The sequence below is a fragment of the Coenobita brevimanus genome, chromosome 106 (assembly GCF_032717465.1).
Source record: "Coenobita brevimanus isolate Jiangsu-jjx chromosome 106, ASM3271746v2, whole genome shotgun sequence".
NCBI classification, from domain to species: domain Eukaryota; kingdom Metazoa; phylum Arthropoda; class Malacostraca; order Decapoda; family Coenobitidae; genus Coenobita; species Coenobita brevimanus.
Genome location: NC_137059.1, coordinates 15270534 through 15285708, shown reverse-complemented (window position 1 = coordinate 15285708; position 15175 = coordinate 15270534). Strand labels below are relative to the sequence as shown.

Below are 15175 nucleotides of genomic sequence, written 5' to 3'. Positions count from 1 at the left end.
TCCCCTCTCCCCTCCTGGCGTACGGTACCAAGTAGCATCTTTTGTCTGATTTATTATTAAGCGAGTATAAAAATCTTTTCAGATTCTTCAGTGATGTCCAGAAAGCGGGTGTACAAAGAAGAATTCCTTGATATTGGCTTTACGCTTCTCATCGATCGTGGGATCAAAAAACCTCAATGTGTTAGATGTGGGGAAGTGCTCAGCCATGAGTCCCTTAAAGAAAACAAGCTCGAGCGCCATCTCCACGGAAAACACCCGACGCTGGCGGGGAAAGACCGCCAGTATTTGAAGAGGAAAGAAGAACAACTGAAGAGTCAGCGGTTGGACACCCCTATGAACACAGGAGTGTATTATGTTCGACAAGCAACAATTGCATCCTATCTGGCTGCAAAAAGAATTGCTAAGTGTAAACAGCCACATACAATTGGGGAAAAGTTGGTGAAGCCAGCAGTCCTTGATGTGGTTTGTACTATTTTCGGAGATGATGCTGTGAAAGAAAGAAAGAAAAAAAAACTACTCCAGTCAGACAACACAATTAGCCGACGGATTCAAGAGATGTCGGAAGACATCAAAGAACAGGTAGTGGCTGCCAACAAGGAGCGGAAACTTCAGCCTGCAGTTGGATGAGTCAACTGACGTCAGTGACGATGCACAGCTCTTGGTATATGTGCGGTACCAAGGGAAGAATGACATGGAAGAGAAATTCCTGTTCTGTAAACGTCTGGAGACGACAACAACAGGTGAAGATCTGTTCAAGTTGGTTGACAGCTTCATCAAGAAAGAAGGCCTCAGCTGGGATCAGTGCTTCAGTGTGTGCACGGGTGGTGCACCTGCAATGCTAGGGGCACATCAGGGTTTCACCGCTAGGGTGAAACAAGTCAACCCCGAAGTGATAGTGACTCATTGTCTGCTCCACCGGGAAAACCTTGCCTCCCGGAAACTGTCACTTGAGCTTAACTCTGTGATGTGAATTTTATTAAACCATCAGCTCTGAATTCCAGGCTGTTCAGTCAGATGTGCTCTGATATGGGGTCGGAATATGAACACCTGCTTTACTACTCTGTCAGGTGGCTGTCCCGAGGGAAAGTGCTCCAGAGAGTGTTTGAAATGCGTGCAGAGGTTGAAATCTTCTTGAACGAGAAGAAACATGCACTAGCATCAAGGCTTGCAGAACCAAGGTGGTTGCTTAAACTGGCATATCCAACAGACATACTTACAGTGTTAAATTTGTTGAATATATCCATGCAAGGAAAAGAAAAAACTCGTCTCTTTGTGTCAGAAAAGCTCAAGGCATTCAAGGCGAAACTGCGGTCGTGGAAGGGAAAGATTGAGCGGGGAAAAACTGCGTCCTTTCCACTCTTGAACCTTTTTCAGGAAGATGAAGACGTCACGCTTGTGGACGAACAAAGTGTCATTGTTGAGCACCTTGAGAAATTGAGTGAGGAGTTTGACAGATATATTCCGGATGAAGAGTTGCATGAGAAATACAAATGGGTGCGCAGACCCTTCGATGTCCACGTCGAAGACCTCTCAGAAGAAGAGTCTTCCATCCCAAATCTGTAAGAGGAGCTCATCGAGGTGCAACATGATGAAACAGTCACTAGCAGTGTTCTGGACTACTGTGAAGGAGAAACCAGTCCTTGGAAGTGAGGCTGTGAAAGTGCTGTTGCCGTTCGTTACAACCTATCTGTGCGGATCAGGGTTTGCATATCTGGCTGCCATCAAAACGAAAAGCAGAAATTGGTTGCAGCCTGAACATGATTTGAGGGTAGCACTTTCTACGACTGAGCCACGAATGGAGAAGCTTACCAGCGAGATCCTGGCCCAAGGCCCCCATTAAAATCAATTTACCAGTTGATAAAAAACAGTTTTAGTTCGTCTTTGTGGAATGTGACAAAATATTATTTCAGAAGTGGATGTTTGGGTTAAAATTAAGACTTTAAATTTCTATAACTAAAATAACGCGTAATGATGCTAATTTTGTCCTTTTTCCAACCTTACAGTGGCGTCGCGGTCATGGCTAGATGTGCATGACTGGGGTCGCCTTAAAAAAAAAAAAAAAAAAAGTTGTGAACCACTGCTCTAACTCATGGGCATTCCCACTCACTCTCTCTCTCTCTCTCTCTCTCTCTAAATAATATCTCTTCATTATACTGCAGTTTCTTCTTCTACTGTAACTCATGGACACTCTCTTTCACTCTCTAAATAATATCTCTTCATTATACTGCAGTTTCTTCTACTCTAACTCATGGACACTCTCTCTCTCTTTCACTCTCTCTAAATCACATCTCTTTATCATGCTTCAGTTTGTTCTCCTACTCTCTCTCTCTCTCTAACCCACAGGCAGCCACTTACATCACTGCAACCCACCCAACCATCAGGACTTGCCAGTATTACCAAGAGGTTGGAGAGGATAAAGAGCGAAAGACTAACGAGGAGAGTGTATGTGAGAGAGGTGGAGGCCAAGGATGAGATGGAGTGGAGAGGTATATGAGAGAAGGGGATGTGAGTTGGGAGCAGGGCAGCGAAATGGCGGAGGACAGGGCGACATGGAGGCAATTTGTTTGTGGCCACCTCTTACGGGATTAAGGTGTCTAGCGATAGATAGACAGATAAAAAAAAGTTGACAAATTGAAAAGGCCTATATATTTTACCACTAGTACATAATAATAAAATCTGTCGAATATATGAATAAGCTTACAAAAAACAAAAGTAAAAATGAAAGTCTATTACAAAGAAAATGCTCACGGAAAGCATCAGGTGGTTGCCATGATAACGAGTCGTCCATCTGCCTTTAACCCATCACGTTTCGTCACTATTCAGCACCAAACTGCTCCACACAGCCACCATGCCACCTGGGGACGAATACCAACAGTTAGAATAAGGTGGATCTGAACTGAATACTGGATTCCTAGCGCCTGTCAGGGATCATATGGCACTAATTCAAAGCCAAGACACATGATAAGCAACGGAACAAAAATCTGGAGAGAAGACAGTAAGGGAGAGAATAATGACTAAAAGATGCTGACTACTTAACTGAATTCAATACTGGATTCCTAGCGCCTGTCAGAGACCATATGGCACTAATTCAATGCCAAGACGCATGATAAGCAACGGAACAAAAATCTGGAGAGAAGACAGTAAGGGAGAGAATAATGACTAAATATGTTGACTAATTACTGGAGGGTCTCATTGTCAGGTATGGGGTTTAAAATAAACAAGGAGTTTTTCCCTGCAAGTGGGTATGTGGCTAAATTAGGGGAAACTTGGCAGTGCTAGGTAGTAGTAGTAGTAGTAGCAGTAGTAGTAGTAGCAGTAATAGTGGTGGTGGTGGTGGTGGTAATAGCAGAAGTAGTAATACTGCTGTATCCCCATGTTCATCTGTTGCCCTTCTCCCTAAGTCCACCATTCGCTTTTCGGGGGGCAGGGCAGTAGCTGGGGGTGTTACTTAACCATGCAGTGTAGCCGCCCAGACATATCAGTGCCACCACAGGAAGGCGTCCCTCTCCACCACTAAAGCAAAGTGGCAAACCTGCTTTATAGGTAGAAATGGAACTGTATTAGGCTTTTGTCTGTAAACTATTGAAAATATAACCCCTTCAATCCGGTGACATCTATCTACCTATTACCACATGACTTAATCCTGTAAGGGGTAGCCACAAGCAAATTACCTCCACGTTGCTCTGTCCTCTGCCATTTGACTTCCCTCCCTCCAACTCACACCCACTTCTCTCCTGTATTTCTCCATTCCATTCATCCATCTCATTCTTGGTCTCCCTCTCCACCTCACTCACATACTCTCCTCTAGTCAGTCTCTCATCCTCCATCGTGTCCACCTGGCCCAACCTATGCTTCAGATATTCTTGTTACCTCTAGATGTTTATATTCAGCTTAGGACAGACTTCAAACTGGCGAGGTTACATACAGTATAACCTTCTTTACTGCCTTTACTATACCCGGGTGCAGTGGTGGCTGCTGCCCACTACCATCCACTCACTTGATGTAGTGCTGCCTACAGTATAACCTTCTTTACTGCCTTTACTATACCCGGGTGCAGTGGTGGCTGCTGCCCACTACCATCCACTCACTTGATGTAGTGCTGCCTACAGTATAACCTTCTTTACTGCCTTTACTATACCGGGGTGCAGTGGTGGCTGCTGCCCACTACCATCCACTCACTTGATGTAGTGCTGCCTACAGTATAACCTTCTTTACTGCCTTTACTATACCCAGGTGCAGTAGTGGCTGCTGCCCACTACCATCCACTCACTTGATGTAGTGCTGCCTACAGTATAACCTTCTTTACTGCCTTTACTATACCGGGGTGCAGTGGTGGCTGCTGCCCACTACCATCTACTCACTTGATGTAGTGCTGCCTACAGTATAACCTTCTTTACTGCCTTTACTATACCGGGGTGCAGTGGTGGCTGCTGCCCACTACCATCCACTCACTTGATGTAGTGCTGCCTACAGTATAACCTTTACTGCCTTTACTATACCCGGGTGCAGTGGTGGCTGCTGCCCACTACCATCCACTCACTTGATGTAGTGCTGCCTACAGTATAACCTTCTTTACTATAGTCTCATCAATCTTAAACCCAGTTTTGGGTGGAGTCTGGCGCTGGGTGCAGCTATGCCATACTTCCTAAACGAGCGCTGAGTAGATTCTGTTATATATGTAATAGGCATCACAGATAGGTACACACATACTAATACAATATAAACGTAAGTATTCTAGCATATCAAAGGAAGGTAAACGTGTAATGCATATGGCTCTTGTACATCAATAAAGAAACGTGGCATACATATTTTACAGTGGTGCTGAAAAAAATGTAGTTACTTTTACCGACTTTCACGGTAGTTCTAAGTTGGGTAAGTAATGTAACAATTACGTTTATAATATAATTTGAAGGAATCAGTAGAACATACGCTATTTTCTTAATAGAAATAAATAAGTTAAAACACTCACGAGCGGCAACACCAGGCCCATACTGGGAGTTAATCCATTGGAGGGAGATTTAAGCTTCTGTCAGGTGCTTCCACTATTCACTTTCTATGTTGATGCAGACACAATGGCAGCTACGCCAACTCGCTCGCATCTACATAGTCAAGCCAAAGAAATGGCCTTCAACGTAAGCCAGTATTTTCTGCAGGAGAAGCAGTACGGAGGAATTTTCGATGATGTGTCAAGGGCAATTCATCGAACAGCTGCAGCAACAGGACTTAGCAAGAGCAGGATTGAAGCAATACGCAGAGAAGCAAGAGATAATGAAGAAAACAACTCTCCAGAGTTTACGTCTCCCAAGAAAATCACTCTCACCTCTTCTGATGAGGAGGATTCATGATAATTTCTTACATGCTGTAAGAGAAGAGGAATAGGCCTATCGGGGAAACCTCTTAAAAAAAAAAAAAAAAAAACGCGCCGTGACTTTTACCTCTTGGGTGGTGTGGAAAGAAAGTCTAAGTTTTAATATGTAGAGTGTAATTTAAAGGCTATAACCAGGTAAAAAATCATAAATTATATGAGAGAGAGAGAGAATGCGACTTTTAAATTCATTATTTTGATTATATTTATAACTTAAACTAGTTTGTCTTTACACACACACACATACACAAACACACACACACACACACACACACACACACACACAGAAGTGGGTGAAGTCATGTCAGGCCAGGTGGCGAGATGGGAGCGGACGAACTCTAACGGTGTCAGGTCAGCCACTAGCCAATGAGAGTATAGGAAACAAGGCAACGCTGTACGCCGGGAAATCCCCGGCTAGACTCCACCCAAACCTAGGTTTTAGATTGGTGAGACTATATACCCGGGTGCAGTGGTGGCTGCTGCCCACTACCATCCACTCACTTGATGTAGTGCTGCCTATAGTATAACCTTCTTTACTATACCCGGGTGCAGTGGTGGCTGCTGCCCACTACCATCCACTCACTTGATGTAGTGCTGCCTAATGTATAACCTTCTTTACTGTCTTTACTATACCCGGGTGCAGTGGTGGCTGCTGCCCACTACCATCCACTCACTTGATGTAGTGCTGCCTACAGTATAACCTTCTTTACTATACCCGGGTGCAGTGGTGGCTGCTGCCCACTACCATCCACTCACTTGATGTAGTGCTGCCTACAGTATAACATTCTTTACTGCCTTTACTATACCCGGGTGCAGTGGTGGCTGCTGCCCACTACCATCCACTCATTTGATGTAGTGCTGCCTACAGTATAACCTTCTTTAATCCCTATACTATACTCGGGTGCAGTGGTGGCTGCTGACCACTATCATCCACTTACTTAATGTAGTGCTGCCTACTTCTTTCATTCGTCATTCCCTTTTTGTATCTGTCCCACTATGACGCACTCACTTGATGTAGTGCTGTCTACCTCTTCCTTCACCTGTCATTCCCTTTTTGTGTCAGCCCTCTTCTCTTCTTGGTTTTCCCATCCTTCCTGTTGCTTTTAATTAAGCTTCTTTCCACTTCAAGTGGCTCTACACTGAGTGACAAGCCTACTGGTTTCCGGTAACCATGGCAACCCTTTACAACACTGGGTGGTAACCATAACACCAAACAGCAGGATGATGTGCAGCCTACTATGACGTAACCATGGCAACCCTTTACTGTACAACGCTGGGTGGTAACCATAACACCAAACAGCAGGATGATGTGCAGCCTACTATGGGGTAACCATGGCAACCCTTTCCTGTACAACACTGGGTGGTAACCATAACACCAAACAGCAGGATGATGTGCAGCCTACTATGACGTAACCATGGCAACCCTTTACTGTACAACGCTGGGTGGTAACCATATAACAGCATGATGTGCAGCCTACTATGGCATCCCTGTTACTGGATGCAGATGCAAATTCCGTCTGGCAACCCAACCTCCATACTCTTGCCCGCACCTGGCAGTGGCAAGGTGCTGTCCACTGCAAGGAAACAATGGTTCATTGCATGGGACGGCCCTACAGGGGGAGCTGCTTGCTTGCAATTGATAGGTCTGCTCAACCAGACAGATCAGGGTTACTCAACAACTGTTCACGAGTAGTTTTAAACTGAATAAAGTGGTCCAAAGATACCAAGAACAAAATTTTAACTACATCAATGGACTGAAGGGGTTAATGCTGTCTTAAAGTACAGTGTGGTGTACACATGGCAAGAATAACACCGACAATATGTCACTGGATTCAAGAAGTTAACAAAAAAAAAAAAAGGCTGGAAAAAGGGCAACATATAACAAGGAATTAGTGTATTCTTCTCGAGTGACATCCATGTGACTTAACAATACAACATTTGTTCTAGCTTGCCAAGATTCCCAACCCTTTCAGCTTGGTGATGGCCAGGTGTAGTCTTACAAGGGTGGATGGACTTAAACTGATACAACATGGAGAGGCATTTTGTTTGACTATTTTGTAAGAATATAAGTGTTCGTGAAAGACCTACTTTGCCCCACAATATCCTCATGCGGATGTACCACCAACTTCAAAATCCCCAGCTCCAGGGGTGAACGTCCTCTCAGAAGTTAATGGAAGTAACAAAATGAAAAATACTGTATACTGTATATGTCCTATGCTTGCCATTCTCAACAGAGGTCAGAAAGACCTCAGCTTAACATACCAAGACACAGCACTTATGGAAACAAATTTTCGGTCTAAGTTGAATAAAATGACCTGGAGATGGCAAGAATAAACTAAGACATCATCGGAGTGAAGTTGCAAAGAAAGAAGCTGACCTGAACTGAGAACATACTACACTCAGACACTAATTTTCATGTAGGTACCTACTGACTAAAATCACTTGGAGCCTGCCAGACTAAATTAAGGTGTCAGTGCACTAAGAAGGCTAAAAGACTCACCTTAATTCGAAAGCCACTACACTGGGGCCACTGGTTCTCTGTAACTTAGGCTGCCACGTACCGCTGCCTGACTCTGTATTCATGTTGCCATCTTGCAAGTAACCCAAGTAACGCACTAGTAACAAGTAACATCGTACCTGCAAGTGAAAGGAACAATTAGTTGCAGGTGGGGGGAGAAAGTGACCAATATTACTCCTGTTATGTATCTATCTACCTATCTATTGCCAGACGCCATAATCCCGTAAGGGGTGGCCATTTGACTTTGATATTTGTTTTACGGGGAGGGGCACTAACCCTCCACCAACCCACTTGTTGACATGGAGGGAGCACGTATGGTTTGGTTATATGGTTACCACCCAGCGTTGCAAATGGTTTCTTGGCTTACAGGAAACCATTTGGCTTGTCACTCAATGTAAAGCCACCTGTAAAGGAAAGAAAAACAATAAGAAATGACAGGAAAGATGGGAGAAATAGGAAGAGAGGAGGGCAGGCACAGAAAAAGAATGATAAGGCTAAGGAAGAAGTAGGCAGCACTACATCAACTGAGTGGATGATGGTCGCCACCACCAACCACCAATAAATAATAACCAATAATAAACAATAACCAATAAATCGACGGAAATACATAACATACGAACATTCTAAATATTTCGGAGGCAGAATGTTTACAAAATTTCGGCAAGGCCACGAAAAAACCCGACGTCCTTTAAATATCTCCAAACAACAATATTCTCCCACCAAACTAACACTTATTTACCTCCATTACCTTGCATAACAACAGTAAGCAGAATTAAGTGGGGAAATTGGCTGTATGTATGGAAAAGGTGGAGGTAGAGCAGGATACTTACGAAGCCCAGCCATCTTCGACGTCTGCCCTCACAAGATAGCCAAATAGCCTACCTCAATACACCCACTTTCCCCCCCACACGTACACCCTAATAATCTCTATCTAACATTAGCGAGCAGAATTATGTAATTTTTTTTTTTTTTTTACGTGTCCGACTCTGGGCAAAAGCTTCAGAGCCTATTTCTCGGGGGCAGTGGCCTATCCCAAGGCACAGTAGTCCTCCTACACCTCCACATGTCACCACTTCGGCGCTAACACCCACCATATGCTAGGGCTGTCTCATACAGGACTGGTGTATTGGTATTAGCGGGGGTATTTTTACGACATGTCGGCGGGTCACCTGGTAGATCAGGAAAGTCTGCTTTTAGGAAATTCAGATCCTTAAACTGTTCCCTGCCCCAGCCGGGATTCGATCCTCGGTCCATTAGGACTGCAGGCCGCCTCTCTACCGATTCAGCCACCGCCTTCCCAATTAGATGGAAGCTGCCGAAAAACGAATCAGAGGATACCTAAGCTGGCCTTCTTCGGCGTCTGTCCTTCCATTTACACCACCATTCCACAACCCATCTCAACACACGAATATTTGCACCACATACTTATACCCTATTAATCTCTATCAACTTATTTAATATTAACAAACAGATTTATCCACGTAAATCAGATGCTAGTGGTAAACTTATGGAAGTCTGTGAACGATGCCAGCCTTCTTGAGCGTCTGCTCGGATTTTGTCGCCCTTTCTGATCACGAAACACGAATACGTACTAGAAATGCTCACCTCTAAGTTATCTCCACTGCCATGACTAATTTTCACAGGCAGAATAATACAAGTAAATTAACTGTAACCGGTTGAAAATGTGGACCATGCGTCGGATACACTTACACTCCCAGCGCCAACCTCGGAAGTATTCACAAAGACCTTAAACCAATTTCCGAGATTTAAAGTCTTCACAGCATTTTAAAAGCATTAGAAATAATTTTGTTTGGTCGATTATATCGGTTTTTATATCACTTTTGGCTTGGTTGCGTGAAAACTAAAAAATAAATAAACAATTTTATACACATGCACCGGACACCCAAAACATTTATAATTTTGGAACCTGGGTTTTGTTTCCAATGTGATGCCCGCGAGGTTCAAATTGGTATTATAGTTTTGATCAGTACGCTGGTTTATATGCCAGTATCGCTGCACTTATGATCGAGTTAACTGTGTAAAATGTTTATATGCTACATTATTTGCATGAATACTACCCTCTTACGGGATATTTTGAGTTTGCTGATAAGATGAAGCCAAGGTCAGTAATTACGAACAAAATTCCCACATCTGGCACTCCTTTCTAGTTCCACATTCTCTCCCTAAAATTAGTTAAAACCTCAGCAGTACTAAATGTTACCTTTTAAGAGACTTAGAGGGGAAATTACGGTACAATTTATTTTTACTTCCCTTACACGAATATAATGTACTGTGACAGATACCGCGATGCAGTGTAACGAGTATGTGTAGATAGCGAGATTTTTTTAAGAATACACAAACTATATGTGTGTGTCTTGATGTTTAGTTCGCTGTCGATGTTTTATTGCGTTTTTAGTGAGTCTAGGTTATTTAGTGGCTGCATTGACTTTTGAATTATAAGTCCTCGACCCAAATTTTTCCTTTTACAACTTTAAGTACCTCAGCGGCAGAAAAGGATAATGCTACTACTCGACATCTATACCTCTTCATTACTAACACCATAGTCCAGCATTCGTCTTTTGCTACAACGCAGCATTCAAGATAAAGAGATGGCAATTTTAGGCCAATTTAAAGCGAAAGGAGCACTGTAGGCCTTTATTTTTATTATTATTATTATTATTATTGCATCTGTGTTTACTTTGCAATTTTTGAACCATGGAGAGGGGTTACACGAACGAGCGCACATAAATACACATCTCCCCCACCTCCTTCGTAGCACCTCTTTCTTAGCGATTTGTTCTGCACATTACATTAATTTTCACTATCCTCTTCCTTTCTGATAATGCTGCCAGCTGTGTCTGCATTAATATAAGTAACATACAAGAGAATGATAAGGTGTAATGTGCCAAACAAGTTGCTACGGCAGAGGCCATTGATTTGATAGCCATTTCCCCGAGGCCGAACAGTCATCCTACATCCCAAGTCCTTCACATCACCACTTAGCCACTAATACCCACCGTCCACAAGTCTCACTCAGGACTGTGATGATATTAGCAGGGGTGTTAGGAAATTTCAATGGGTTGTGCAGCTCAGTCATGTTTTAGACTCAAATCAGCAGACTTTCGTTCCCTCGCGTGGACTCGAACATGCATTCTTTCCAACAGTAGACCTCTTCTCTAACCACTAGACCACCACCTCCACCATGACTTGAAGTGGCCTGAATGTAGCCCACGGTTATATATGTATGTCTGTGGACCTGACCTGACCCCACTAGACCCATTGTGACCTAATTCCACTGGTAACCAGAATGTCAAAATAAATGATCAAAGCACACCTACTTCACTGCCTTTAAAGTGTAGGGGCCTGAGGCTAGAATAACCTAATCCAGTATATTTAAGGGAAGCTAAGCCGCCTACTTCCCTTAGTGGCATTACAGGCTGTGTACCATTTATAAAGGCAACATACACACGTGGCCATGGGTCACCTAATGGCCACCCTCCACATTACTCCAGCCCCAGCAGCCTCTAGGCACTCACACTGTAGGATCTGGTACCAGGGCTTTTCAGTCTGCCTCTTGCAACCCCACCCCAAACAATCATACCTCTCACTCTCCACACCCAGCTGTCATCATCCTTTCCCATCCCCCCTCAAAAAAAATAAATAAAAAATAAATAAATAAATAAAATAACCTACTGAGACCCCAAGGCACCTTTTAGAACAGCAAAACTCAGGTACAATAATGCCAGAACAGCAGTCAGTGGGGTAGAGTTTATTTGATGCCACATGGCTTTGGTATACAGTCCAAGAGGCGCTGGTGTATGTGAGCATATAATGCCAATGACCATGTGGAGAGGGTGGTGAGCGAGAGACTGACAAGGAGACTGTATATGAGTAAGGTGAAGGGGGGGAGAGGGAGGGGGAGGCCAAGGATGACATGAAGAGATAGAGTGAAGAGGTACAGCATATGAGAGAAGGGTGTGTGTTAGAAGCAGGACAGTCAAATGGCAGGGGACAGGGTGACATGGAGGCGATCTGTTTGTGGCCACCCCTTACGGGATTAAGGCGTCTGGCAATAGATAGATAGATAGACCTGTATCACGCATTTACCGGCACTCCTTATAGTATCATACGGCACTCAAACGATACAAGGGCTCGGTTTAGTATGGTAGGCAGGGGTATGGTAGGCAGGGGTGTGGTAGGCAGGGGTACGGTAGGCAGGGGTACGGTAGGCAGGGGTACGGTAGGCAGGGGTACGGTAGGCAGGGGTACGGTAGGCAGGGGTAAGGTAGGCAGAGGTATGGTAGGCAGAGGTATGGTAGGCAGGGGTATGGTAGGGTACGGTATGGGGAGGTGTGGCATGGTACAAGCTACTGTTGGATATGATAAGATACCGGCAAGGTAAGCGAGATTTAGACTAGGTGTGGTAGGGTAGAGTAGGGTAGGGTATGGTAGGGTAGGTTTGGGTAAGGCAAGACAGGATAGGGTACTGTAGGGTAGGTTTGGGTACGGCAGGACAGGGTAGGGTACTGTAGGGTAGAATTTGGCAACACAGTGTAGGGTAGAGAAGGGTTATGTAGGGCAGAGTATGGCAGCACAAGGTAAGGTAGGGTAAGGTAGGATTAGGTAGGGTAGTAGGGTATGGTAGGGTAGGGTAGATTTACATGGGTTAGACAAGGGCAGGAAAGAGTAAGGCAGGGTTACTGTAACTATGATAGGTTAGGGTAAGGAAGGGTAGGGTGGATTTACATGGGTCAGACTAGGGCAGGAGAGGGTAAGCCAGGGTTAAGTATGACAGGTTAGGGTAAGTAAGGACAGAAGACTTGACATTCAGAGATGCACATTATGCCACTGTTAACACTGCTTATAACCTTACACAGCAAAATTAACCCACTCAGCTCAAAGGCGTCTCGCTACATTTTTATCTCTGTCAGAGGAGTTTATTAGGCTTAACACAAACACATCTTGGCCTGAAAGGGGTAAAAGCGACGGGCAGACAGCATCATCATCATCGTCATCACCATCACCATCACCATCATCATCATCGTCATCATCATTACCATCATCATCATCACTGTCATCATCATCATCATCACCACACTAATCGTGTCTTCTTTTAACATATTACAGACATTACTAAATATATAATCAAGATGATAGTCATTTATCATCAGAATTACAATAAGTCAGTATAATAATTGTCATCATTTGCACTATTATCATCATCATCGTCATTATTGCAATCACCATCAACAATATTATAATAATCACCTAATAATCATCGAATCAGTATCATCATCATTTGCACAATCATCACCATCATCGCCATTATTACAATCACCCTCAACAATACCATAAAAATCACCTAATAACCGTCTGTCATCATCATGATCATGATCATCATCATCATCATCATCATGCTAACCCTACATCCAGTACATGTAATGGGCTGGGCATCATCCACATAGTGAAAAGGAAAATACAAAGCTGGCAGAACTACCCATAGAGTGGCCAGTGAAATGAGCCACACATTCATTCACCAGTCACTCCTTCACAAACTAAGCCACATTCTTAATACAACTATAGTGCGTTCATTTTAACTTGGCCGTGATTTTTGTCCTTTTGTAGCTTACTTCCTGTAGCTCAATGGCAGAATACAATACCCAGACAACATGCCTTCCACAGCACTTCTTTGTGACTAGCACCATATTCTAGTGTTAAGCTCAGTACATATATTTAAGTTGGAGATGGGATTTCTGCACCTAGTTAAAGTGAACAGAGTATATGTACGAATTTCTCTCTTTTCTTGACAGTTTTCTCCTAACTCAAAATTTGGACTTTTTCAAACATTCGTATCAAGTATAATATCCCCAGACGTTTCGACATACTCATCTATTTCATCCTCAGTGGATCTAACAAGATAAAAATGACCTGTAAGGTAATTCAATGCCTAAAAGAACTATTTGAACTTGAGCTCATCGTGCTTATAAAAAAGAAAAAAAAAATGTTAATTACAGGGTGGACTTAACAGCAAAATATATTCAGAGGGACAACAGACAGACAATTGTGTAGAGCAGGTTTTCGTTGATAAATATGAATGGATTCTAGTACTCGTGAGGTTCTTACAGGTACATGTGTCTATTATACAGAAATTCTTGGGATCAACAGAAGTATTACAATGCTATGTATGTTCCCTTACCGCTGAGTGAGGAGGGTTGCTCACAGGCAGACATGACCTGCTCCACTGACCTCTGTGCTGGTCAACCCTTAGCTTGAAGGCTGGTATGGTCCTGCCAATATACCGTGTGTGGCAACTAAGCCACTTGTATTCATAAACGATTGACCAGCGGATGGCAGTCGGTAATAACTCTTTGTAATGAGAGTCACATAGAGCCAGGATTCCGGGGGCTTGAATGGTGAGTGAATGGCAGCGTGGCCCATTGGACTGGGCAAACTTGGTCTGTCTGGACGTTGCTACTCCTCACCCTGCCCAAAGGTGGGAAAGGAGGTCCGGATGATGATGATGATATATGATGAGATGGAAGCATGGAGTAGAGAGGTATATGAGAGGGGTGTGAGTTGGGGGGAGGGAAGTGCAATGGCAGGGGTAGGGCGACATGGGGGCGATTAGTTTCTGGCCACTCCTTCCGGGATTAAGCTGTCTGTTTATTGATAGATAGTATGTATGTACAGTACTGTATTTATGTGTTTATGTATTTATGTGTGTGTGTGTGTGTGTGTGTGTGTGTGTGTGTACTGTACCAGTATGTATGAATGTACAGTATGTATGTACCAGTGTGTGTGTGTGTGTGTGATATATATATATATATATATATATATATATATATATATTTATAATGTATGTATGTATGTATGTGCAAGTATATATGTACAGGTATATATATATATATATATATATATATATATATATATATATATATATATATATGGGTGGAATATGTTATGAATGTTTTGAGAGTAAGCGATAGGATATTGGTAGCGAAAATTCTGTTGGGAAGAAAGATAGCTGCGATTATATCGGCATATGCTCCACAGGCAGGATTGGATGAATCAGAGAAAGATAGATTTTGGGATGATTTAATACGTGTAGTGGGTGGTATGCGGGATGATGAGATAGTGATTTTGGGAGGGGACTTAAATGGTCATGTAGGTGAAGCAGCACAAGGTTATGAAGGAGTGCATGAGGGATGTGCGTATGGTCTAAGGAATGGAGAAGGGAAAAGGATACTCGAGTTTGGGGAGGCAACGGACATGATTGTGTGCAACACATATTT

The 15175-nt window shown here is 43.4% G+C and overlaps 1 protein-coding gene across 1 annotated transcript; it reads left to right on the top strand.

The window, feature by feature from the left end:
* Nucleotides 1-1026: 1026 nt before the first annotated feature.
* Nucleotides 1027-1563, top strand: LOC145416542 (protein FAM200B-like). The gene has a single exon (XM_080285508.1). It carries the CDS (start codon nt 1027-1029, stop codon nt 1561-1563), a length of 537 nt encoding a protein of 178 aa, XP_080141634.1.
* The last annotated feature ends 13612 nt before the right edge of the window (nt 1564-15175 follow it).

Coding starts and splice junctions, on each gene's coding strand:
- LOC145416542 (XM_080285508.1), top strand. CDS start 1,027: ATGGGGTCGGAATATGAACACCTGCTTTACTACTCTGTCAGGTGGCTG.